Source organism: Vulpes lagopus, chromosome 3 (genome assembly GCF_018345385.1).
Source record: "Vulpes lagopus strain Blue_001 chromosome 3, ASM1834538v1, whole genome shotgun sequence".
Classification (NCBI taxonomy): Eukaryota; Metazoa; Chordata; class Mammalia; order Carnivora; family Canidae; genus Vulpes; species Vulpes lagopus.
The window spans coordinates 148053261-148080650 of record NC_054826.1 but is presented as its reverse complement, the minus strand read 5'-3'; the positions used below and the strand labels follow the sequence as shown (position 1 = coordinate 148080650).

Sequence of the window (27390 nt, the reverse complement as noted above, 5' to 3'; positions counted from 1 at the left end):
AGCTATAACTTTAATAGGTATACCCCTAAAGCTAGTGCACAAATTGAATTTTAAAAAATCTTATTAATACTAATGTTTAATGGAGTGCTGGGGTGACTCAATCAGTTGAGCGTCTGTCTCCGGTCAGGTCATGATCTTGGGGTCCTGGGATGGAGCCCAGGGTCAGGCTCCCTTCTCAGTGGCAGCCTGCTTCTCCCTTCTCCTTGTGCTCTCTCTCACTCTCTCAAATAAATAAATAAAATCTTTAAAACTAATGTTTAAATCAGAGTTTACACTTAAAGAATCCTGTAAAGTATCCTTGCTTAGAATAAATAACTACCCCTAATCAATGTTTATTTTTAAAGATTTTATTTATTTATTCATGAGAGACACAGAGAGAGGCAGAGAGAGGCAAAGGGCGAAGCAGGCTCCCTGTGAGAAGCCTGATGGGGGACTCAATCCAGGACCTCGGGATCACGACCTGAGCCAAAGGCAGATTCTCAACTGCTGAGCCACCCAGGCATCCCTCAATCTGTTTTATAATTCTGGGTTTCTGTCTCCCCTATGAATACTTTGCCTCAAATGAGATCTATCTCTTTTAGTTCTTTGTAAGCCAATAATTACATATTTATTCATCAATGTCAGTAGACTTTGAAAAAGAGTATTGTATAATGTTTATTATATTTCCTATCTAAAAACGTACTGTCATCAGGAAGATAATAAGATTGGATTTATTCAGAATCATGGGGTCATTGTTACATTTCAGTCTTCCATGGAAAAGGGACCGACTGCCTGCGATGGGGGGCAGGGGTGTGTGTGTGTGTGTGTGTGTGTGTGATCACATAAAACATAAGCATATACTCCAACCTAGGACATAATAGATGTTTAATGACTTTATGATTTCAGCAAATATTAAGCTATTATTAACCACTAACACTTCTTGAATTGGCTTAATGGGACAGAAGCTTAAGGGTTAGCAAGAGAAATAGATTGAAAGCATGGAGAGGGTCTTATCCTCTCCATTTGCAGTAGACTTTGGAGTTGTAAACCCTGAAGGGGAAGATAGGGCCATTGAAGATAAAAATTCAGTGCAAATGGAATACGGTTGACAGAAATCAGAAACACTAGACCATTCCTAGTGTATAAAAATTATCGTGTATAGATTCTCATCTTATATTGTTATAGTCTTAAAGTGCTCTTCCATTGTTGCATCATAAAATCAAAATGATAAAAATAATAGTGAATTACAGATCAATCTGATTTTGTAAGGAATTGAACGTTAGTAGTGGTCATCCAGCAACAGATACCAATCATTAGTACCATTGCTTCACGTGTTCTGCTTAATCCAATTGTGAATTCTGAATTTATTTCCATTGAGAAGAGATAAGGAATAATTTCCTAAGGACAATTTAGTTTTAAATTCTTCTAGAAACTGCTGTAAGAAACCTTAAAAAAAAAAAAAAAAGCATTGAAATGCCATCTGCTAAACAAATACTCTGGCATGACAAATTTAAACAATGTGAAATCCAAGAGATTAAAAATATGATTCAATCATATTACCAATCTTGGCTGCCATTGAAAAAGCAGATGTTAGAGGAAATTTTAGAAAATATTCCATTTGAATATAATATATCTAAATTTCTCCCAAATGTCTTTGTTTATAACTCCCCCAATATTCATATGTCGATGAGGTCTTTGTGATTTTGTTGTTGAAGTTATTAACTTGTCAGATCGCACTGCTTTTTCTGGGTCTGAAATCAAAACTTCTGTTTTAAAATAAGAGAATTACGGTTTTGTGATTAAAATCACCACTTTTAAATATGTCTGTGGTATTCAACTGGCATACCATTTGGAGTCCTGAATGCTACTGAGAAGGTTACTTACCTGCTAATGTATTTTAAATTAGCAAGACAAAGAAAGTGATTTCTAGCTCCCCACTACATGTTCCCTGGCATAAATGGGGTTTAGTTAGGTACCTAACTTACCATTTCAGTGGAATATTATTCTTACTGGATGGCAATTTCTCTTTAACCTAACCTTAACAGCAAAGGTTTTGAAATGGTCTCTACCATCTACTTTATTAAACATCTTCAGTGAAAGAAGAAAGCACTTGTCACTCCTAACAATGAGTAGGCTCAGTCTGTAAATCCTCCTTCACTTTGTTCTTACGGAGAAATATCACACTGTCACATACCAAAGAGAGACCAGGTGTGTGGATTTTCTTTTTACAAAAACATAGCTCTTTCTGAAGAGGTTGCCGCAGTGTGGTATTTAAATTGATGTTCATATAGTATCTAACTACTTAGCACTTGAACCACAATGGGGCTTTGGGGGCACGTAGGCTTCAACCACTTGAAGTCTCTCAGTTGCCAATTAACCTGAAGGAAAATATTTGCCATGCAGGGCTCTTGCTTTAGGGAAATTGCTCTACTCCTTGCTAAACCAAATAATTTAAGCATATTGAGTGGAAATGGGTCCATGAGCAATGTTCCCAAAATTTTCACTCCTTGGATGACATTAACCAAGGAGATTGCAACATTGTTGGGCTCTGACAAGGCTGATCTCAGAAGCCTTAGGCCAAAGCCAAGGGCCTTTGTATTCCTGAATGACCACTGGGAACATTGTTAGTCCTGCCCTGGCACTCCCATGCATGCCCCTGCTTTTTGCTTTTTTAATTCCTTTCTCTACTGTCTCTTATTCTCCTTTCATTTCTCTCTCCTTTAGTTCTTGAACTCTTCTTTACCTCTGTTGAACTCCACTCCAAATCTTTTTACTAGGACAGAGTATCCATCCCTAGATGAGATGGGTATTGATTGGCTGCTATAGGGCTCACACTACCTCCCTCAAGAGATGCCTGGGGACTTGTGTACCCCGTATCACCAGTTCTCTAAAAGCTTTCTTCTAAGAAGATTCCCTCAACAAACCACATACAAGGGATTTCCATTTTAGTCTTGCTTCTGGAATGCTAGTCTAACAAATTATCATTATTATTATGATTACAAATAGATCTTGGGCTTTCCACTAGCAACCATAGACACTTCAAGCACTCAGCTAAAGACAATGCTTATCTATACTGGAGCAAAGTTTCCCTTTCCTAGCTCTACTTCTGGCATGACAGTGTGCAACTCAGTTACTCCTCAGCAAAACTAATGAAAGTATTTCTAAAACAACCATTTAAAAATGCTTAACCCTATGGACATAAAAAATGGAAATGGCCCTATGGGTATACAGTAAATGAGGAGACATTTACTTGAGAATATTTACTAAAACTCCATAAAACAGCCTGTCGTATTTGAAATAATATCCATACCCTCCCTGCTTATTTCCAGCTCTATGAGATGGGAACTCCACTCCAGACTAGTACAGTCAAGAATACAAGGTTCTGAATTCCCCAAGCTTCTAATTGGAGGGCTATTTTCCTGGGAGAGATAAGACATTAGCATTTCTCATGGTGCCCCTACCTACTAGTTGCTAAGGCAAATGTCTGGACAAGTGCAGCCAAGAGGAGGGAACTCCAGTCTTCTACTAGCTTCCACTCAGGGGACAAAGTCTCTACCTTGGGCACAATAGAACACTGAGGTCCCAATTTCTCTTGCTTCAACTCATAGGGCAGGGATACCATGCCAAGGGAGACAAGCCAAGGACACCTGGTGTTATTACTCCCACATCCACTGATTTCTCAGTTCTTTAAGCTAGGGTTTCGCGTAGGAAGAAGTGAGCTATTGTTCCTTCCCTCAGCACCAGAGCTGTGGCTCAGAAATTTTGGCAGGTAGAAAAAGCAGGCCATAGAACAGAAAGCTCAAGCTCTTTCCCCAAAGAAACTAACTTCATTTGCAACAGAATATAAAGTTCAAGCCTAAGGGTGCTTTCAAAAACTGTACAGGTTTTGGTGGAAGACAATTGGGAGGAGACTGATAGATTCATGAGAAATATAGGCTAAGCTGTGAACTAAAGAGTTGCTGGGGAAAAATAGCAAAGAAACAGGTAGAAGAGCTTTCCTAGAGTCTGAATAAACCTCAGACACTGATGTCAGGAACTGTCCCTCCAAAGGAGCCTAAATTTGATTAGATTAGTATATGAAGCAATTTATTCCCCAGAGCATTATTACAAACAATAGAGCAAGCAACGAGCAATTACTGGAGCTACGCAGATGTATGTGGGCACATAAACAGGCAGAGAACCACACCAAAACCACTGTCCCCCCAGAGTGACTGTGAGCATATCCAAGGACGGGCCCCCGAGAAACATCAGAGGTTCATCGTATGTGTGTTTATCAAGGTGGAGGGGAGAAGCAGGGAAGAGACTTCACTAAAGTAATCTAACCAGTCCCTAAACAAGTAAACAAGCTAATAACAACAAGCCCCAGATGAGGAGAGAGATGAAGCCAGTACCCAAGTTGCTATAATATATGATCTAAAATATTCTGTTTCCAAAAAATATGAAACATACAAAACAAACGGGGAGAAAATGTGACCCATGTATCAGAAGAAAAGCAACAGAACTGCCTGTAACATTGATCAGATGTCAGACTAGTCAGAAAGACTTCAAAGAAGCCATTATAAATATATTTAAAGAACTAAAGGAAACCACGATTTTAGTAAAGTATGATGACAATGTTACATTAAACAGGGAACATTAATGAAGAGATAACAGTTATGAAAAGAACCAAATGGAAATTCTCGAGTTGAAAAACGCAATAACTGAAATTTGAAGGTTCACTAGACAGGCTAAGTTGAAAATTTGAACTGGAAGAATAAAGAAGTAGAGAACTCAAAAATAATCAACAAAAATTATACAAGCCAAAGGACAGAGAGAAAAAAGAATGAATAAAAAGAAACAGAGCTTCAGAGAAACTTGAGACCCTGTTACGAACACGAAAATACATGTTATGGCAGTACCACAAGATCAGAGAGAACAAAACAGGAAATATTTGAAAAATTAATGGCTGAAAATTACCCAAATTTTCTGAAAACCATAAATCTACACATCCAGGGAGTTCAACAAACAATGAGGGTAAACTCAAAGAGATTCATACATAAATAGATGCATTGTAGTTAAAATGCCAAAGAAAATCTTGAAAGCAGCAAGAGAAAAATGATTCCTTACTTATAAGGAAATTCAATTACTATTAACAGTCAACTTCTCATCAGAAATAATGGATGTCTGAAGGCAATGGGATAACATAATCAAACTCTTCAAATTTGGAAAACTGTCAACCAAGCATCTTATCATTCAGAAATGAAAGTGAAAAAAAGACATTTGGATAAATAAAAACTGAAAGAATCTGTTGCTAGCAGAGCTGCCTTTCAAGAAGTACTAAAGCAAATTCAACAGACTGGAAAGCAAGTAACCTCAGAAAGTAATTTAAATCCATACACACAAACAAAGAGTACTCGTAAAGGTAATTCTGTAATTATAAAAATATAATATGTATGTATGCAATTAGGCCTATAACATACAGAAATGTAATGTATTTGCACATAATAGCACAAGGAGGTGAATGGGGACAAAGCTGTCCTGGGCCAAGAACAGGACTCCAGATGTTAACTTGAATCCACAGGAACAAACGCAGGGGATCTCAGATGATAAATAAGATGGTTAATATAACAGAAGTTGCAAATCATGTGCTTGTTCTTTCCTCTTCTTTCAGCTTCTTAAAAAAAAAAAGAATTTATTTATTTGATAGAGAGAGTGAGAGAGAATGAGCAGGGGCAGGTGCGGCAGAGGGAGAGGGAGAAGCAGTCTCCCCACTGAGCAGGGAGCCCAACATGGGGCTCGATCCCAGGGCCCCAGGATCATGACCTGAGCTGAAGGCATATGCTTAACTGACTGAGCCACCCAGGTACCCCTTCTCTCAGCTTCTTTAAAAGACATACAAGTAATAATAATTACAACAATATGTTATTTGGTTTATAATATATATAGAGGTAATACATAATAATATCAAAATAACAGAGAAAAGAGAATAGAGATATATGGGAATGATGTCTCTATATCTCACTGGAATTGTTAATATAGTTCTGAGCTGTTTTTTGATAAGTTAAGATCTACATGGTAAGACCTAAAGCAATCACTAAGGAAATAACTGAAAACATATAGCAATAAAATCATTAAAGAAATGAAAATGCAACTTTAGAAAATATTCAGTTCATTAAAAAGTAAGTACTAAAGGAAAAATAGATGAACAAAAAAAGACTTGAGGCATATAGAAAACAACATGGTAAGTTTAAGTCCATCTGTACTCATGACAAATGTGAATGGACTAAATACTTCAATCAAAAGGCAAAAATTGTCAAACTGGGTTTAAAAAAAACAGGATCCAACTATAAGAGATACAGTTTGTTTCTAAATTACAAATAGATTGAAAGTAAAAGGATAGAAAAAGATACATCATGTAAACAACAATAGAGCTGGAGGGACATTTTATAATGAGGAAACTATCAATCCCTCAGGAAGGTACAATAATTATAAACACATGCACCTAACAAGAAAACACCAGAGATATGAAACAAATATTGACATAAATAAAAGGAGATATATATACATGTATATAACATTCCATATCATTTTTAAGCCCTGGCCAGCATTCATTATAAGTCCAGATGCACAGTTTGGGAGTACTTGATACAGAATTCATTCTTGTATATTTTTTATTTTAAAAAATTAGCATACCAAAAAAAAAAATTAGCATACCTGAGAGTTTGCCTAAAAGAAGGTAAAAAGTTTATAAATTCAATAGAACCAAAATAACCAAATTGCTTTCTTTTACTTCTTAATCAGTTGTTTTGGCATTATACAAACACAACCTCAGATGATTTTTTTTAGTTGAAAACAAAACAAAACAGAGATGCCTGGGTGGCTAGTGGCTGAACATCTGCCTTCGCCTCAGGGCGTGATCCCAGAGTTCTGGGATCGAGTCCCACATCAGGCTCCCTGCATGGAGCCTGCTTCTCCCCCTGCCTATGTCTCTGTCTCTCTCTCTCTCTGTGTCTCTCATGAATAAAGAAATAAAATCTTTTAAAATAAAAAAAAAACAAAAACAAAAACAGAAATCACTTGACAGGTTTACCTCTCCAGGAGATCTTTATATGGCAAAGTACAGGTTTAAAAAATCCACCAAAGCCTGACACTTTGTCCTATGGTTATTGCAACTGGGTGTATTTAGAGGACATTGATTTTGTTTAATAGCAGTTATATTGAGACGTAATTCACCACAAAATTCATCTTTTTAAGGTATACAATTCATTGTCTTTTAGTATTACGCACACAGTTGTGTAATCATCACTGTCTAATGTTACAACATTTCATCACCCCCAAAATAAATACCCATTAGGTGTCACTCTCTGCCCCTACTACCTCGACCCTTAACAAACTATTTGTGTGTAGATTTGCCTATTCTGGATATTTCAAATAAATGGAATCATAAGATATGTGGTCTTTTGTAACTCATTTCTTTCATTTAACATGTTTCCCAGGTCCGTCTATGTTGTAGACTATACTGCATTACTTTTTATGGCCAAAAAATATTCTGCTATATGGATATACCACAATTTCTTTATCCATTCATCAGTTGATGTATATATGCGCTGTTTCTACCTTTTGGTTATTATGAATAATGCTGCTATGAACATTCAAGTATAGGTTTCTGTGAGGTGATATTTCACTTATTTTGAGGAATAAAATTGCTGGGTCATGGAGATATTCTATGTTCAACATTTTGGGAAGCTGCTAGGCTGTCTTTCAAGGTGGGTACATCATTTTACAATCCTATCACCAATGTTACAAGGACTCCAGTATCTCCACATCCTCACTGAGACTTGCCATTGTCTTTTTATTTTAATCATCCTAATGAGTCTGAAGTAGTATCTCCTTGTGGTTTTGATGTGCATTTTTCTACTGACTAATGATGTTGAGTATCTTTTCATATGCTTACTGTCCATTCATATATCTTTTTTAAAGAAATGGCAACAAATATTTTGCCTATCTTAAAATATTGTGTTTTTTGTCTTTTTTATCATTTTGTCTTTTTGCTTTCTCAATATTGATATTTTAATTAATGCTGTCCTTATCTTCTTATTCACAATGAGTGAGAAAGAATACAAAATTTGCACAAATGTATAGATACAAATGCTCTGAAGAAAGGTCAGAAATAAAAGGCAAAGAAATTTGAGTGCAAATCATGTCATCTCCAGATATGTACTTGAAACAGTAAAATGTATCTATCTGCCAAATCCTATTTCTAAAATCCAGGACTTCTGAACTCAAACCAGAATCTGCCATCAAAAGCTAATTAACTGAATTCCTGCACTATGAATATCTCCAGTAGAGAGCACTAATGTTTCTTTTTATTATTTTGTGTAAGTAATGCTAAAATTAAAAAAAGGCTTAGGAAGCAGTTACTACCCTTTCTGATTCCCACACATCTGGGAACATAAGACACAAAGGCATTTATTCCACATTCGTTAGCAGTTTATTGAGCACTCACTATCCCTAGATACCATGTTAGACCTTGGGATATGGAAGAAGAAACCTTATATTTTTCACTCTCTAGAAATTTAGAGTCTAGTACGGAAGCTTGGCCGAATCTCCCAATAACCCCTTCTTTCATCAATCAGAGAAAGTATTTACTAACTAATCATCCACTTTCCTATCTCTAACCACACACATATATATGTATAAAGATGCATAGACCAACTGTCCTTGTTTGAGAACAATAGATTCAGAAGGGCCTCAAAGACAATCTACTCAAAACCTCATTTTGTGCATGGGAACTCTTAGTTCAGAGTGGGTCACTTACCAAGGATCATGATAAGAGCTCAAGTAATGTTTCTGGAACTATCCTAACCATATTACTCATCTAATCCTTACCACAACCCATTTTTCAAATAGAAGACTAAGGCTAAGAGAAATTAAGTAATAACAAAACTTAAACAGCTCATAAAGGCAAAGCCAACATTTGAATCCAGGTAGCCTTGCTCCAGAATCCATGCTTTTATCCACTAGGCTATATTTAGGTTGCTATTTCTAAAGTAGTCATAATTTGTTAACTCACATTTTTGCACTGTCCTGCATGCCTTGTATGCTAATCATCATGGGTTTGGGCCTCTCCAAAGCCAATCCTCTGGTCAAATGTTATCAAAGAAATCTCAAGGTTATTATGACACTTCATAGCCACAAGACACTCAAGTTAGAAAAAAATGGCCCAATGCCAATGTGGATGTATATGTTACCAAGAAAGAGGAGATGAAGACCTCCACAGCCATGAGAAATGTAAGTGATCTTGTAATAAGTAAATATTTTTTTAGCTAACTTTGGAAAATATTGCAGCTTTGTTGATCATCCCCTTGCCTTCTTAAATTGTCCCTATGTACTCCTTTGCACTTCCAAATCCCAATCTCTTAAATTTGTTGCTTCTTCATGCAGTGAGAACATATTAAACCTGGGACCTGAAGTGGACAGAGCTAGGGCTTAAATCCTCAGACGACCCTGGAATATACCGAATAGAGAATGTGTGCATTTTAGAAATTTCAGACCTCTTTTACTTCATTTATTCATTCATCATTTGGCAAATATTTATTCTGTGCCCGGCATGAGCAAATCACTGTGTCAGTTTCTGGGGATATACTAGTATATGTGATGGATGTAGCCTTCATCCTCCAGAGGATGTTAGGGATCTGCAATTAAGCAATTGTCATCTTTCCGCCCACTGGGCCTCTGAATGATGGCTGGGCTGTAGGAGGTTTAGCAGAGTGCCTCAGCAAGGCCGAGGACTGCTAATAGGTGACAGCACTATTAGTATACAGAGTACAGAAGAAGGAAGAGAATGTGGTTCAGAAATGACTATCATACATTGAGTGATTGGTGTGAACTCGAAAGTAGCTTACAAATAGAAAGTATTTGCATTTTTGTTATTTACTCAGAATGCACATAATCTTTTTAGCCCTGGACCCTGAAGAGCAAAATATTATATTTGCTTATTGAACTGATAAGTAAGTTTAGTAAATCCAGGAATTCTGTTTGACATTCAAGTTCACTCAAAGATGAAGATAAAATTGTAAAATTTCCACTCACCTATATACCTGTTTTCATCCTTCAAAATGCTTCCCCCTCATCTTTACTTGTAATCAAGTTGTCTGTAACTCCCCCACCTACACAAGGCCTTTGTCAGCCACCAGAAGCTGTTCTACTCACTAAAACAACAGGTTCCATGGAAGCTCTGAGTTCTTTAATTCACTCATCAGATCTCAATTTCTCCAAGAAGTTTTTCCTACCTTAACCCACACTCTCCTCTACCAGTGTAAGCCTTACTACTGCCCACCAGCTTTGCAATGAGAAAGAACATCTGCTTTATTATCTTACTGCCCTTTCTCATAAGGTAACTAGATTAAATTAAACTATTTTTTAAAGATTTTATTTATTTATTCATGAGAGAGAGAGAGAGGCAGAGGGAGAAGCAGGTTCCATGCAGGGAGCCTGACGTGGGACTCTGTCCCGGGTCTCCAGGATCACGCCCTGGGCTGAAGGCGGTGCTAAACCGCTGAGCCACCTGGACTGCCCAAATTAAACTGTTATAAAGTATGTTTGAGTCATAGGCTCTGAGCCATGTCAGTATCCTGTGTTAGGAGATTCTCCTGGGTCCTATATTGCTCACTTATCTGGTGACCTATTCACCTCTATTTTTTCAAGTTTTAAAAACTTCATGCTTCTTGAGGGTAAGTGTCCTTTTGACCTTATATGCTCTGAAAACAATAGTTTGGTGGAGTTAGTAAATTAGATGCAAAGAAGCTTGCAGGGATGAGTCAGTAGAATAAGTAGGTAATTGGAAAGTGTGTCTGCATTTAGATATGCAGGGTTCAGAAGACCAAGCCAAGGAGGATGGTGTTGTGGGGACACCTGGAGTTTGGTTAGTTAGTCTTTATTGATTTATAACATCCAGCCTACCATTCTCTGGAGGAATGCTGAGACACTGTGGACCTCAGGAAGGCAGAGACCACATCTGTCATGTGGACCGGTGTATCCCTAGAAACTAGTATGGTATTTTGCATAGAATAAATGCTTGTTGGATGATAAATGAATGAGTGAAATGAAGTCTGGGACTTCTAAAACATGAATGAACTATTTCTCTTCTTATATTGTTCATGATGGATACTATTAAATACCTTGTAAAATATAAACTCCTCCCTAGTCTGTTAGTGGCTTGACCTAGGTCTCATGGCCAGAAGAGCCACCAGTAGAACCCAAGACTCCAAGTCCAGTGCTCTTTCTTGCATGTAATCTTTTTCTTTTCCAGCTCTAAAATGTTCTGAATTCTGTTCTTTTACAATTATTTTTCCTTCTTAATAAACCACAGTGCTGTAGTAGCTCCTACCTTTAAACAATCAGTTTAGGGGTGCCTGGGTGGCTCAGTCAGTTAAACGTCTGACTCTTAATTTTGGCTCACGTCATGCTTTCAGGGTTTTGAGATTGAGCCCCACGTTGGGCTCCATGCTGGGTGTGGAGCCTGCTTAAGATTCTCTCTCTCCCTCTGCCCCTCCCCCTACCTCTCTCTCTCTCTCTCCCATTCCCCCTCTTAAAAAAAATAGGTTTAGATGAGAATTGAAGTCCAGTATTCAAAGTATATTATTTTTTAAAGATTTTATTTATTTATTCATGAGAGACACACAGAGAGAGGCAGAGACATAGGCAGAGGGAGAAGCAGGCTCCATGAGGGGAGCCCGATGCGGGATCCGATCCCAGGACCCTGGGATCATGCCCTGAGCCAAAGGCAGACGCTCAACAACTGAGCCACCCAGGTGCCCCTCAATGTATACTATAATTAGCAAATGACCTAATATCAGACAAGCAATGCACAGGCATGCGCACACCTACACACAGCTGCTAAAGGGTAAAAAATGGGCAGAAATCAAGGTGTGGCTGCTTTTAGACCTGAGTTACTCTCAACCAATGGACGGGTTTGCTATGTCGAACCTCAGAAACCAGCCACGGTAACACCACCAGGAAACCTCTTGCCCAGATTCCAACGTGGTTCATGGAACACAGTGCGACTCCTTGCAGGGATCCCAGCAATCACTGTCTCAGTCACAGGCAGAACTCAGCAGGGCTTTTTAAAATCACTTAGCAGAAGCTGAGGAGCACCAACTCTGCTTTAATTCTAGGCTTTCAGCCTGGCTTCGCTTGCAAATATTTTCTTAGAAGTCGCCTCCTTTTTATGGATAGAAAGGGACAAAAGTCAGTAACTGGCTGGCTGCTGTATGGTGGATTCCAATATGTGACCCAGATGACAGTATGTATTCTTTAAATGGGATGCATGGGAAACTTTCAAAGAAATATTTGGACAACTTCCCAGAAGACAGTTCAGCTGGGGATGTCGGGCATCCTGCTGCAGGAATTGGTGTTTTTCCTTTGGAGAAGAGGCTTGGAGGTCACCTTTATAGCACTTTTCTCATAAGGGGCAGCATACAGTTAAGGCGGGGTGTGTGTGTGTGTGTGTGTGTGTGCAATCAGCAGGGTGGGTGGTGAGAACAGAGTAACTCGACATGAATATGTCAGCCTGGGACCATGATAAGGGATCAACTCACACTGAAGTACACAGCAGCCTTGCACAATTGCAGTTTGGATTTCTAGGTCAGGCTACTTTATTCCAAACACATGTGCAATGTCCTACTCATCCTGTCCTCAGAATTCCCACCACTGAGCTCATCCTCGGGGGTTATTCTCAGAATTTTCCTTAGGCCCAGGAACACTCATGTGAAACCTCTGAAACAAGTAGATTGAAAAGGTCAGGAAAACATGGTGAAGTGTTGGCCAAAAATAAAAATTCTTTATCAATAACAACATGCTTGGCCATTAGCCGAAACAGGGGATTCAGGCAAACTCTCTGATAATACAAAACTGTGAATAACTTCTAATTTTTATTCTTTTCTTTTGGCCTGACATCTCAGTAAAACTAACAAACTTGAACCATGATGCTGAGACAATATTTAAAAGTAATATTCCAGTTTAGAATCTTAAAGCTACCCAAACTTCCTCAGACCTGTTCTAAGTGTGATTCTCCTTCAACTCTACGTGGACCACCAACTCTCCTCTTTAGACGCCATCTGGGGATCCCTGGGTGGCTCAGGGGTTTGGGGCCTGCCTTCAGCCCAGGGTGTGATCCTGGAGACCCGGGATCAAGTCCCACATTGGGCTCCCTGCATGGGGCCTGCTTCTCCCTCTGTCTGTGTCTCAGCCTCTCTTTGTCTCTCATGAATAAATAAATAAAATCTTAAAAAAAAAAAAAAGACACCATCTGGGTATACCTCCTGTATGCTATCTGGATATACCCCCCATACTTGAAACCTTAACTTTAAGAACATGATTTATTATATTTATCTCCCTCACTTCTGAGAGAGATCCCCAGTCTTTCTTTTATATTGTGTAGATATCAATGTTTAATTAATTTAATGAAAGAGGATTTTTATTATCATAAATCATTTTTAGAATGCAGAATTGGAAAAGGACTGTTAATATTGGATAATATTCAGTCTTCCATTAATCATAACAATTTTCTCAAGATTCAGAAAAAATGAAACTCTTATCAACATAGCCACATGGAGCATAGCTTATGCTGATGACACTCAGAGATGTGGGGGTGTTTTTTTGTTTGTTTTTCTGTTCTCAGAGAATCAGCTCAGAAGTAGACTGACAATATTTTGGACATCAGTTAATTTGGCTGTGGAAATAGTGACTGAGTCTCGTAGATTTTTTCTTTTCTTTCTTTCTTTCTTTCTTTCTTTTTTTTTTTTTTTTACCAAAATAACTTAATCAGAGAGTCCCTTAGAGAATTTCAGATATTCCTGTAATCCTGTAAAGACTGACATATTCTAAGTCATATTCTAAGACTCCACGGGTCCTGTTTCCAAAGAGATTACAAGGTAGTGGTAAAACTGGGTACAGACATGAGAGCCAAACAGGATTTGTGTTTCTCATTATAAGGTCTACCCTGGGAGTCCAATAGTTTCCAGTTAGTAAATACTTTCTCCTCATTATGGTCCCATACCATGTGCATAGTATTAAAATTCTCAGAGACTAGCATTAGAGGTTATTCATCTTTCTCCTCACTGTAATGCAAGCAGAAGCTTATATGAAGCATCACAAGAGGAAGAAGAAACAAGAGAAACATATACTGGATGTTTCAGAGGAGGATTCTCAGAAGCAATATCACAAATTCAAAAGCCCGTGTTCTCCAGTGTCAATAATAAATGCTGCCATCATAGATGGTGACTTTGTTCATGAGAATTGGGATAAAATAAACGTATTTATAAGCTACATGCCTGAGATTCACCCAGAGCTAAGGCAGTCTTATTGAACTTGATGACTTTAACCTCTTGCTAATGGTAACTTGGGTTACCTAGCATGGAAGTCACTTTTTTTTTTTTTTTAAGATTTTATTTATTTATTCTTGAGAGACACACAGCGAGAGGCAGAGACAGAGGCAGAGGGAGAAGCAGGCTCCATGCTGGGAGTCCGATGTGGGACTCAATCCTGGGACTCATGCCCTGAGCCAAAGGCAGCTGCTCAACTGCTGAGCCACCCAGGCGTCCCTGGAAGTCACTTTTTAATTCATACCATCATTGGAATTGGAATCTTAGCAATCACCTAGTTTATAATCTTTTATAAATGAAGAGCTTGATTCCCAAGGAGGTGAAATAACTACTCCCAGTCACACAAGTAGTGATATTGCTGTCATAGAAGATGGATTATCTGTCCATGAATTTGGAAGGAAAGGGAAAAAGTCCTTTCCAAACATTCAAAGATACATATGGAAAATTAGACATTTTCAATTTTGAATCTCATGACTTTATAATCAGCTTATAACACTCACTTTTTTCCTGGTTTCATATTTAATTCCGTTTATCTTCCTCTCCAGGTGGTAAGCCCTTTGAGGAGCACACCTAAACCTAAACTGGCTTAATAGATCTGCACATACACAGCATCTCACATATAAACTCAATAAAAACTCTATGAATGAGGAAATGCCGAAATGTTCTTTCAACCTTTCCTCCAAGACTCAGGAAGAAGACAGCTGCCAACCCAGAACGGAATGGACAAGAACAGAGCAGTGTCAGAAAGACAGCCTGCTTCCTACTCCCTTTGAGTAATTAATTTATTTTTTAAAATTTCTTTTTATTGGAGTTCAATTTGCCACCATATAGCATAACACCCAGGGCTCATCCCATCAAGTGCCCCCCCCAGTGCCCGTCGCTCAGTCACCCCAATCCCCGGTCCACCTCCCTTTCCACCACCCCCTTGTTCGTTTCCCAGAGTTAGGAGCCCTTTCGGAGTGATATAAATTGTAGTCCCAATCTCAACAGTCTTTGCGGACACAATTTGGTCTCACAGAACTCAGTCACGCCAATGTCTTTACTCCCATTTACACGAGCCCACGAGATACGCCGCCCCAATGCTGTCTTTTAGGGTCTTCCTTTTATTTATTTATTTATTTATTTATTTATTTATTTATTTATTTATTTATTATTTTTAGGGTCTTCCTTTTATTCCTTTGGGCGGCCCCTGTACAAACATTTTTTTTTTTCAAGGTTTATTCATGAGAGACACAGAAAGAGAGAGAGAGAGAGGCAGAGACACAGGCAGAGGGAGAAGCAGGCTCCACGCAGGGAGCCCGACGCGGGACTCGATCCCGGGGCTCCAGGACCACGCCCTGGGCCGGAGGCGGCGCTAAACCGCTGAGCCACCCGGGGGATCCCAACTTGTTTTTTTTCCTAATGGGAATGTGATTGCCATAGCAACTGAGAGATATAAACGTCGCCTAATTGAATCATTGTGTTGATGATAGTCTGTGCAAAATAAATAAATAAATAATAATAGTAATAATAATAATAATAATTTAAAAACCAGATAAATCTGGGGTGGGGATGCGAGCGGGGCCTGAACGAGAACGACAAGGCTTGGCCCCGAATTCCTGGGTTCGAACTCTTCGCCCCACGACGCGGCGCGCCCCGACCCGCCCCCACCCCCGCCGCAGGGGGAGGCGAGCGGGGCCCAGGCGGGCGGCCCGCACCGGGTACTGAGCCCGGCCGGTCGGGGCCCCGGGGCAGGCGGGCTCCCACGTGCGCCCGCGGGGCTCCCGGCGGCCCAACGCGCCCCGAGCAAGCGGGTCGGGGGCGCCCGCGGACACGCCCGGCCCCGGCCCGGCTGCGGGCGAGCGGAGCGCGGGGCCACACGGCGCGCTGGGGGGGGGGGGGGGGCGGGGCGGGGGGCGAGGCCGGCGCGCCGGGGTCCCGCGGTCCCGCGGCGGCCGCCGCCTCCCCGGCCTCTTCCCCCGCCGCCGCCGCCGCCGCCGCCGCCGCCGCGCAGGCCCCGCCCCCCGCCCGCCCACCGAGTCAGCGGTTCGCGCCGCCGCGCCGCGATTGGCCGGGCGGACGCGCCGCGTCACAATGGAGCCGGTCGGAGGCGGCGAGCCCGGCAGCCCCGGGGCTTCCCGCTGAGCCCGCCGCCGCCGGCAGCCGGGACCGAGCCCGCGCGGGGCCGCGTCCGGGGGGCGCGGGGCACGCGGCGGGGAGCGCGGGCGCCCGGGCCGGGTCGCGCAGGCAGGTAGGTCGCGGCGGGGCGCCCCCCGCTGGCGGCGGAGGAGCCGAGCGCCCGCTGCAGGCGGGGCCCGGGGCGCGGGGCGCGGGGCGCGGGGCGCAGCAGGTGGGGTGCGCGCAGGTGCGAGGCTCACCTGCGAGCCGGGCCTGCGGGCAGGTGGCGCGGCGGCGCGGGCGCCCCGGGGAGCGGGAGGGGAGCGAGCCCCCCTCCCCGGGAAGGGGCGCCGCGGGGTGCCGGGGTCGTTCGGGGCGACGGGGCGGGGGCCGCGGCCAGGAGGGCCCCTGGGTGTCCGCGCCGCCGCTGGTCCGGGCGCGGTGCGGGGCGCGGGGCGCGGGGCGCGGCGGGGCGCGGCGGGGCGGGGCGGCCGCAGGGCCGGGCGGGGGCGAGCGCACCTCTCCCGGGGGCGCTGCTGCGGCTGCCGGGACCCCGGCGGGTCCGCACGTCCGACGGCGCTGGCGCTGCTCCCCGGCCGGGAGGGGGCGGCCTCTGCCCCGCGGGGAAGCCCGCGCTGTCCTCCTCCCGGGCTCCAGTCGAGCAGGTCCCGAGAGGTCAGAGGTGGTGGCTCGTGACTGTCCCAACTGACTTCCCAAAGTCCATAGGTTGCCCCCAGCCGGATGACATTTGTGGAGGACTTTCTCCTGGTGGTCAGAAAGACGCTCCGCGACCCCCTTTCCCTTCCCAAGAAAAGGAAATCTCAGAACAAAACCCTGCGCCTGAACTTTCTCGAATACGTTTGCCTTGCCTGAAAACTGCTTTTGAGACTCCGTGAAGAGAGAGCAGTAGGAAAATTTTAAATTGCAGAGATGTGTAGCCAGTTTGAAATAGTCCACTTGGGCCCTGCTTTCTAGGAGAAAATCAGGTGGCCTGTGTCTTCATCAGACGGTTCTGTCCCTTACACCTAAGTGTAGGCTTGAAGTGCTCAAAAGAAGTCAAAACGCAGGATAACCATATTCCCAGGATGTCCAGGTGGCACCTCCTGAGAAGCCCAAACTGCTCCTTTGAGGCGTGGGTGCCAAGGTGACTTTCTTCGGCCCTTGGCCTTCCTAGTCGGTAGCACCACTCTTGAAGAGGATATGAAGTGACAGCTAATCCCCCAAGTAGTTGGGCCTGTGTGACTTAAGAATATAAGCCTTAACATGTGTGACATTACTTTTAGTTCAGGTAACGAGGGAGGCGAAGTTGTCCCAGATTGTACACTTGAGTCACGGCACTTTTTCTTGTACCCACTACCCCCCTAAAGTGTTTTTATTCCAGCAAAAAATAAAAATCTCCACTTTAGAATTAAGTTTACCATTCTTTCAAACTTACTCTGTTTTTCTTCACCGGGAAGGGGGTTCCAACATTATCCAGCCTAACGTGCATTTTCACATAGGGAGTGATTTTATTTGACTACTTGGTAAGATTTGCTTTTGTGAGACCATTCCACGTTGCTGTTTCATTCTTCGGAATCCTCACAGTGAAAGCACCACGTTAATTAAGATGAAAATGGCCCTAATCAAAACAACTGAAAAAAGATACCGGATCCTCCGAGTTGGTTTTTTTTTTTTTTTTTTTTTTTTTTGACTTTATTTTTTAGAGCAACTTTAGGTTCACAGCAAAATTGAAAGTAAAGTGCAGAGGTTTCCCTTAAAGCACCCCCCACCCATGTGTAGCCTGCCCCATTATCAACATGCCCCTGCCAGGGTGGTACATTCGTTACACTCAGTGAGCCTACCCTGATACTTCGTTATCACCCAAAGTCCATAGTTTACATTAGGGTTCACTCTTGGTGTACGAATATATGGTGACGCGTATCCACCAGTTTCTTTTCTTTTTTTTTTTTTTTTATAAATTTTTATTTATTTATGATAGTCACACACACACAGAGAGAGAGGCAGAGACACAGGCAGAGGGAGAAGCAGGCTCCATGCACCGGGAGCCTGACGTGGGACTCGATCCTGGGTCTCCAGGATCGCGCCCTGGGCCAAAGGCAGGCGCCAAAACGCTGCGCCACCCAGGGATCCCTATCCACCAGTTTCATAACAGACTGTGGTACTAGATCACATTATCACTGCCCTAAAAAATCCTTTGTGCTCCACCTTACATCCTTCCCTCCCCACTAACAACCACTGATCCTCTCATGGTCTCCATAGTTTTGCCTTTTCCAGGATGTCAGAGTTGGAATCATGCAGTCTGTAGCCTTTCCAGACTGGCTTCTTACACTTAATGTTATGCATTTAAGTATCCTCTAGATCTTTTCATGGCTTGATAGCACACTTATTTTTAGCGCTGAATAATATTCCATTGTCACTCCAAGTTGTATAAGACTGTGTGGGTAATTTTCCTGCAGTGGCCTGAAATTTGTGTTGTTTTTGTCTTGTTTCCTTGAAGCGGGCAAATATTTTAGTTGTTAGAAGATTCTTGCTTTAGCCGAAGTTTTTATTTGTAAACGAGTTAAATTTTATTTTCAAATCCTTCTTAATGGTATCTGAGTATTTTTATATGCTTTTCTTTCTTTCTTTTTTTTTTTTTTTACTGCTCATACAGAAAAAGAACCCAGCCTATTTAATCCTTAGGTTTTAATTGGTGTCTCTCAAGTTGAATTTCCACATTTTATTTTTGTTTCTCCTTTCCATCCTCCTTCTAGCATACACTGAAAATATCAGAGATGAACATATGCCAGACCTGTCGTGTTACTCCAGACTTGGTGGAATGGTTTGCATTGCCTTCCACGTAGCATGTCCCTCCCTGGTCCCCCCGACTAAGAGAATGCTGGATGTTCCACAAACAGTTCATGCCTGTGACCACTCAAAGGGAATCTGGGAGGTCCAGTTCTAGCATAGGATTTTTTTTTTCACCAGCTGTAGAGTGCATTCTGATCTCTGCCATGTATATTTTCATATTCCTGTCTTTACTTTTATTGCTATCACCTACTTTCATTTTATTTCCCATCTATATTTTCTACACTTTCCACATACCTTTATTGTGATTTTTTTTTTCTGTTATTTAAAATAATGTCTTTGGGCAGCCTGGGTGGCTCAGCGGTTTAGCATCGCCTTCAGCCCAGGGCGTGATCCTGGAGACCTGGGATCCAGTCCCATGTCAGGCTCCCTGCGTGGAGCCTGCTTCTCCCTCTGCCTGTGTCTCTGCCTCTCTCTCTCTCTCTGTCTCTCATGAATAAATAAATAAAATCTTTTTTAAAAGTAAATAAAATAATGTCTTTGGTGGACATTATTTTTCCTTTTCTGAATCATGAAGATTGATCTTAAATAAAATGAGGCCTAATTCTAATCACTGAATATCTCTGCTAAGGTCTTAACCACTGCTGTTCATTTAGAAATTGAGGAAAGGGTAATAATAAACTCCCTGTTCTATGACTTCCTCTCATTTAGGATTCTGTTCAATTGCAATACAATTTAAATTCACTTCTTCGATGCTGTTGCGAACCTGTGTAAAGGAAATGAATAAAAATGAGTTGTCGGAGCTCTGTTCTTGAACTTTCCTTTTGCCTTTTCGACCTTTATGCTGTCTTTGATACGGGTCACATGCTTCTGCTTGTCCCTTTCCAGACTGTGTATCTTTGAACTTCATCTCCTGCTTCTTCAATTTCAGTGTTCCTTGTAATTCTTCCTTCTTGTCAGTCTCATCCTGTGGCCATTTCCAGGGCTCCATTCCCCAGTGCTTACTCCTCAGCCAACATGCCAACAGCATCTTTCTCAGAAGCTCCCAGCTGCACTGCTTCTGTTTCTCTTCCATTGCCAGCCCTGTGCAGGTGACTGAGCTCTCCCCCCACCCATCCCTGATGGAGACTAAATTCTTTATTGTTGAGTACCATATTCCTTCCAATCCTTTCTCAGGTGTGCAGATTTGAGAGCATATTTGAACCTTACTATTTTTTTTCCATCAAATGCCTTTTCACCATTTTTACATTGCCCCCTTCCCCCAATATATTGCAAATGATAAACAGGAGTTCTTCAGCTTCTGAGTGTGGACTTTGTAGAGGGGCCTGATGAACTAGTTGCTGGGTTAGTTAAGATTAGCTGCCAGTTACAGAGACTGCAAAGAACAGTGGTTTAAACAAAGTGTTGTTTCTCTTTCACTAAAAAAAAGTTTTTGGAGAGACAATCCAGGCTGGTATAATGATTTTACAGCCTTTTGAGACCTAGGCTGATTCCATCTTACATATGTATGACACATCAGAAGAGGCCCTCAACTTCATGGTCCTAGATGGAGCCTTCGCCATCAAACTTCGGTTCCAAGTAGTAGAAAGGAGGAAAGGAAGGTAGGAAAAAAGGGGAAAGGCAAGAGACCATGATCTCTTACAGAAATTTCATCATACACTCCTTGTCACATCTCTTTGGCCAGAACTTGGTAATGTGACCTCACCTAGCTAGAATAGAGACTGGAGAATATTGTCCTTATTCTCAACAACCTTGGGCCCCATTCAAATGTGAGTGATTAACATCCTTAGGAACGAGGGAAGGAACATTATGGCAGCCAAACACCACAGTTATTCTACACCTCTTCTTTCTTGATTATTATTTCCTACTTTACAGGATGCTTAAAATTAAAGGAAATATTAACATTAAAGCATCTAATACAATATCTGGCATAAAACAAGCTTTCAGTAAATGATAGTTCATGTGTCTCTATATTCCTTTGTCATAAATTGTCTAGTTTCCCTGTTAATCCTTGGCATCCGAATCCTAATTTTTTAAATTAAACTTAAATATTTGCCCCAGTTGGTAGAATGAGACTGTTTGTAGTCATTTGCCTTTTCATGGGAGAGTGCAATGCATTATTACTATCAGCATTTACTTCTGAGCTTAACACATGGCTTAGATTAAAAATATAGCTCTTAGAATCAAATAGACCTGCATGTGAAACCTGGCTCTGCCACTTACTCAGGATGCAACCATAGCCTCTTGTATCCTTGTATCCTCAATTTTCTTATCTGCAAGCTGAGGGTAAGAATCAGGAGGATTAAAGTAGAGTCTCTAATAAACTGCCTGATAAATTAAGTGGTAACTTTTTTTTTTTTTTTTTCTAATAAACTGCCTGATAAATTAAGTGGTAACTTTTTTTTTTTTTAATTTGGCTTAATCTGGGCGAATCTTTCTGAGAATGAACTCTTATTCCATTTTTAAAAAGTTTTAAAATTGTTCATCTTCATACATATCCAAATAAGCATTGTTAAATTAGTGTACACTTTTTGAGAATTGTCTCCAAAATCAGTTTAAACACAAATAGCAGCAAAGTCTTTCCTGTTTTTTTTTTGTTTTTGTTTTTGTTTTTATCAAAAACAGAACAGCTCAGCCTTAACCTTCAACCTTGACTTGAATGATTTTTTTTTTTTTTTTTGGTTGGTCTGCTCTCAGAAGCTGAAGCATTTCCACCAATGACTATATTTCATAGTATTTTTTTAGCATCTATTTAGTAAACAGCTCCTGTGTGCCAGGTACTGTGCCAGGTTCTGGGGATAGAAGGTAAGCAAAAACGTACATGGTCCTGCCCCCATGGAGGTTGCAGGTTACTAAAGGAGACAGGTGAATGAAGCAAGTAAATGTAAGTGGCAAGTGAAAAATTGCCACTACAAAAGTTGTTAAGAAGGAAAGGGAAACCTGGATGGCTCAGTCGGTTGTGTCTGCTTTCAGCTCAGGTCAGGTCTTGATCTCAGGATCCTGGGATCAAGCCTGCATTGGGCTCCCTGCTCTGCAGGGAGTCTCCTTCTCCCTCCCCCTCTCCCCCTGCTCCTTCTGTCTCTCCTTCTGCTCATGCTCTCTCTTTCAAATAAATAAAATCTTTTTTTATTTTTTTAAAGGGAAGTACAGGTGGTATAGAAGCACATGTGAATGTCCTATGGTCAGAGGTTAAATGATGACTTGAGGAAGAAAAAAATTGGCCAGTGAGCTGAAGTAAAGAGATGGTGTGGGAGTGTAGTTTGAAATGAGCTCAAACATGAAATGAGCCTGCCCCTAGGCATGAATTGTAATGTGTCACAGGTTTCCAGCACCATTCCAAAGAAGGCATTTCATAATGCTTAGAGCCATCTTTAAAGGAAGTGCATATAAGCTGTACCTTCTCAATGTGATACTCTGAAAGGGGCTACATAATTCGGAAATAATTTAATTCTTTTATAATTTATTCATGCTACATTGGCAGAGTTTAAATACAGATACTTTTTTTTTTTTTTTTGATATATCAAGCAGATGCATCTGAGAAAGTTGGCTTTAAAGTAGAGTCTTTTCAGAGAGGGTCATAGGGTTGATCTGCATCACCCTTAGCAAGTGGAACTTAAAGCCATTTGGTTGAGTGAGGGCCATATGAAAGATTGTTGGCAGAAAACTAGGGAGCCCATAAAGCAGCAGTGGAAAATGGCCACAGGATAGGAGGCATGGGCAGTGTGTTCCGGATCGCTGGCTAGACTACTATGCCTCAGGTGGCCTGTGTTAGTAGACAACCGCAACATCCAGTTGCTCCTCAGCTTTCAGGAGGACGTAGACAAGAACCCAGCTCAGCATATTGGCAATGGGGTACCATTTTTTCCTGCCCTCTAGCTGAGCTATTGGAGGAAACTTTGGAGGAAATGTTGCCTTTCTGATCCAGCTGAGAGCCTTGGAGGGTGGGCAAGGAGGTTCTGCTTCTAGGTAGTGTGTTAGGGCATGACCAAGCCTTGGGGGCAGAGCCACCTGCCATTTTAGTGCAGATTGTTTCTTGCTCTGAGTGGATAAATATAAAATGAATTTTGTTCATCTAAAGATTTTAAAGCTCATCTCTCTAGGCAAAACTAAATGAGTTTGTTCTTGGCCCTATTTCAATGCCAAAATAGGCAGTCTTCACTGAGCAATGGCTTGTCTTCCAAAAGCGTTTGTGAGTCATGGTGCAGTTTCTCAGATGCCAGTGTTGTGTATGGTGGTCAGGTTGCAGGCTTCCCCAAGAGAGTTTGTGCTATGCCAGTGCTGCCCTAAGGGGCCGCAAGTTTTTCACCTTTGCCCTCCCACACCCTCCCAAGAATACCCTTTGAACTGGGACTTGCTCTCACTCCACACCTGCCCCGATATTTGGCATTTCTCCCTCAGTGACACACCAACTTTGTTCCTACCTCAGGGATTTCTCAATTGCTGTACTGTGTCTAGAAATGCTCTTTATGAATTTACATGAATGCTTCCTTCTCAGTGAAAGGTCAGCTCAAATGGGACTTCAGAGATACTTTCTCTGACCTCCTCTGATAAAGTTCCTATGCCCCCCTCACCTACCCCATCATAGTCTTTCTGATCTTGATTAATTGCTTATTTGTCTTCTATTCCCCTTACCTGAAATTGAATGAATGGGTCTTCCTTGTTTACCTGCTCTTGAGCCTAGTATTATAGTAAGCTTCCCAAACTATTGCATGTGATATTGGGCAAATTTTTTTACTTCTTTGAACAGAGTTTGGGGCTAATACTTGTGCTGCCCACCTCAAAGAATAAATGATGGAGTCACTGTACTAAACGTACTTTTGTTTCCCCCAAACTTGTTATTTGTCTTTTTTTAAAAATTATTTTGTTGTCTTTAGACTCCATATTTTTTGTGAATAGCAATACTATTTACCCAATTACATCACCCATAGAACCCTAGAAGTCATTCTGGGCTTCTCCTTGTCTCATTCCCCAAAACTGCTCCTTATACAGTTTGTAACCAATTTGTCCAGGGGCCATGCCCTTCAGTTTTTTCCCATCTGCACCCTTCCTGCACAGCCCTTTTACTGCCTTGAGTATCTTCCAGGATAACTGCTAATGGTCTTCCAGCTGGTAGTTCAGTTTGTAGTCTTCTGTATCCCCCACCCTGCAAATTAGTTGTCCATACTGCAGGAAAATAATCATTCTGAAAGGCAAATCTCATACCATGACTGCCCAGTTCAATAACCTTTAATGACTTGCTTTGCCACAGGATCAAGTCCAAAGGCCTTGGTGAACCATATAATCAAGTCTTCCTTTGTCTGCTTCCACAATTTTCCAGCTTCACCTCTTGTCACCCTGTCATTTCTAAATCACCAATGCATCCACCATGGACAGTGTGCATGGTCACAGTCGCATACCAGCCATCCTAAACTATTTGCAGTATAGGGAGCAAGGCATGAGGTAGCCAGGTGGCTGTACTCCATGGCTTTGTTCCTTCCCTCTACCTGGGGTGCTAGTAGCCTCTTGTCAAACATCTGCCCATTTTTCAAGGATCAGTTCAAGCATACCTATACTGAAAGACCTTTGCAGACACCCTCTCTCTGCCTGCCACCCAGCAGAGCTACACATTCCCTCCCCTGTGCTGCCTCTGGGTTTTGTACCCCTGTTGTAATACCTATGCCAGAGGTATTACCTATGCCATCTGTCACCTCCTAGGTGCCCCATAAGGATTATTTGTTCATCTCCTGGGCTTCCTGGCCCAGACATCATGCTTGGCATGTACATGAATTTCTGGGAAAGAATTAGGAATAAAACCCCACATACTTATTACCTAGTCCTGGGATTTGTGTCGGTAAATACTTTTGACTGATATTTGACCAAAATTTGAAAACTCTCTATGAAGATTAGAAGTAGGAAGCAATTTTGCGTATATATGCTGTTAATAAATATCAGTTGAATGGCCAAAATATTTTGTCAATGAGCTGGTGTTTACTGAATATTTACTGTGTTGAGTTATGGATTTGGTAACTTGCAGGGGATGCTTCCGACAGATTTTGCACTTTTCTGAAATAGTCTTGGTTTTGTTTATTAGAAGTAAAAACTTCTTAAGTCAGTACAAGCTCTTGGCTTAGAGGTAGTTTAGAGTAATATCTCTGAATGTTTTTCTTCTAGATCTCTAAAAGGATTTTGAAAAACTATGTGCTCTCCTCATACATTTTAAAAGTTAATATCTAGGGGTACCTGGGTGGCTCAGTTGGTTAAGCATCTGACCTGGACTCAGGTCATGATCTTAGGGTCCTGGATCAAGCCCCATGTGGGGCTCCCCACTCAGTGAGGAGTCTGCGTGTCTCCCTCCCTCTGCCCCTCCCCTGCTTGTGCTCTCTCTGTGTGTCTCAAATAAATAAAACATTTCAAAATAAATAAATATAAGTTAATAACTAAAGTTTTTAATTATGATTTAAATAGTTGTGAAAGATGACATTTGATACTATAGTGATTTCCTTAAAAAACTCTTTGTAATGTACCCAATGGAAGCTAAATTAAATACCAAAGTGATTTCATGTCTACTATAACATCATCTAAAAAAACATATGAATAAAAAACATATGAACAAGCTTTTCCAGAAGTCAGGAATTTTACATAGTTGTTTCATTTATGGAACTCATTTCATTTCTCTTTTCCTATAAAACTTAATCCCAGTGTAACATTCTTATGTTTGAAAATCTTTCATTGATTACCTTTTCAAACTCTTAAGAGACACACACATTTATGAGTACTGTATATCTTTTTTAAAACTTCTTGTGACAATAAGGCCCTGTTAAATAAAATTTCTTTTGGATTAAGTTGTCATGATTTTTTTTTTTTTTTTTTTTTAGTTGTCATGATTTTTACTAGTAAACAATTGATCAGAACAACAAGTATATTAAAATTTTGATGAATCATTTTTAGATATAGGTACGCTTTTGCAGGCAAATTATCTCTCAGTGAGATGCTTGGGGCTTACAAATAGTTTATACATAAATATTACTTATTGGTAGAGTAAGGTAGCCTTTATTATCAAATCAAGTGTTTCTTTTTTAATGTAGTATTTAAGAAATCTTGCTACATAAATAAGTATGTAGGGAAGAAGGTAGTATAATTTTACTGTTTCTTTTTTAGAGGAGGGGAAGGGCAGAGGAAAAGAGAGAATCTTAAGGAAGCTCCGCACCTAGCATGGAGCTGGACACAGGGCTCCATCTCACGACCCTGAGATCATAACCTGAGCCAAAATCAAAAGTCGGATGTTAAACTAATTGAGTCACCCAGGTGCCCCTACTCTATTTTTTAAACTCCTAGTTACATGCCAAAAGTTAGCTAGTGATTGATCACAAAAATGATTTTCAGTTTTTCTTTTCTGTTCTTTTCAGTTTTCTATTGTCTATTGATTAGGTCTTGCTCTAGCATTTGAAGCAAAAAAATTGGAAACTTTCCCCTGACTCCAGAAAGATTTGTTTCTTAGTCATGAAAGTCATTCACTTTCATTGCATCTGTAACTTTTACAGGTATTTCAAAATGGCCCTCTGCTTGGGGCTTGGAGAGTTTTATATCCCAAGGCAATGCACTCACTGTAAGCAGACTCCTGAAAAGTGAAATATTTGCCTTTCTTTCAGAATGTGGGAAAAGATAAATGGTGAAAAAGGAAAAAGGAGCTGGCTAGAAAGAATCAAGAGGACATCTGGTGTTTTGAAGCAGGCACTTTTAGACAAAGATTAATTGGTGATCTAGATAGATTCTACCAAAGTACCCTTCTCTCCAAAAAATGACCCCCAAACACCAGACCCTGTTTGAAGATCAACTGATTTGGCTGCTACAGAAAACTTTTCAGTCAAATTAGCTATCAACTCTAAGGGAAAGCTATCAACCCTAACAGGCCAATTTAAAGATTTCCTCTTGCAGTGGGTGAGGGGGGCGGGGAGGGGGACAGGAACATTCACTAGGGAAAGAGAGTGGTTAGAGCACATTGACTTCTTTATATATAACCAATGTAAGCTAATTTGATATCAAAGTGATTTAATCACCATCATCCACTTTAAAAACACACAAACTCCCAGAACAGTTAGAAATTATACATAACTTTTTATACTCGTTGTTAGACTAGAAAATAGAACATTGCAAAAAACAAAACAAAACAAAACAAAACAAAAAA

The 27390-nt window shown here is 41.2% G+C and overlaps 2 protein-coding genes across 2 annotated transcripts in view; one reads left to right on the top strand and one right to left on the bottom strand.

Moving 5' to 3' along the window:
- LOC121487154 overlaps positions 1-20301 on the bottom strand; it is a 37934-nt gene extending 17633 nt beyond the window's left edge. The window contains exons 1-2 of the mRNA XM_041748579.1: positions 19959-20301; positions 16959-17259 (exon numbers count right to left, since the gene is read on the bottom strand). Coding sequence (XP_041604513.1) covers positions 16959-17259; positions 19959-20301 — 644 coding nt within the window. The remainder of the gene's footprint in view (positions 1-16958; positions 17260-19958) is intronic.
- The window catches only part of LRRC8B (leucine rich repeat containing 8 VRAC subunit B), a 69415-nt gene continuing 58578 nt past the window's right edge, over positions 16554-27390 (top strand). Inside the window, exon 1 of the mRNA XM_041749397.1 lies at positions 16554-16572. The gene's annotated coding sequence lies outside the window, so the exon portion shown is untranslated. The remainder of the gene's footprint in view (positions 16573-27390) is intronic.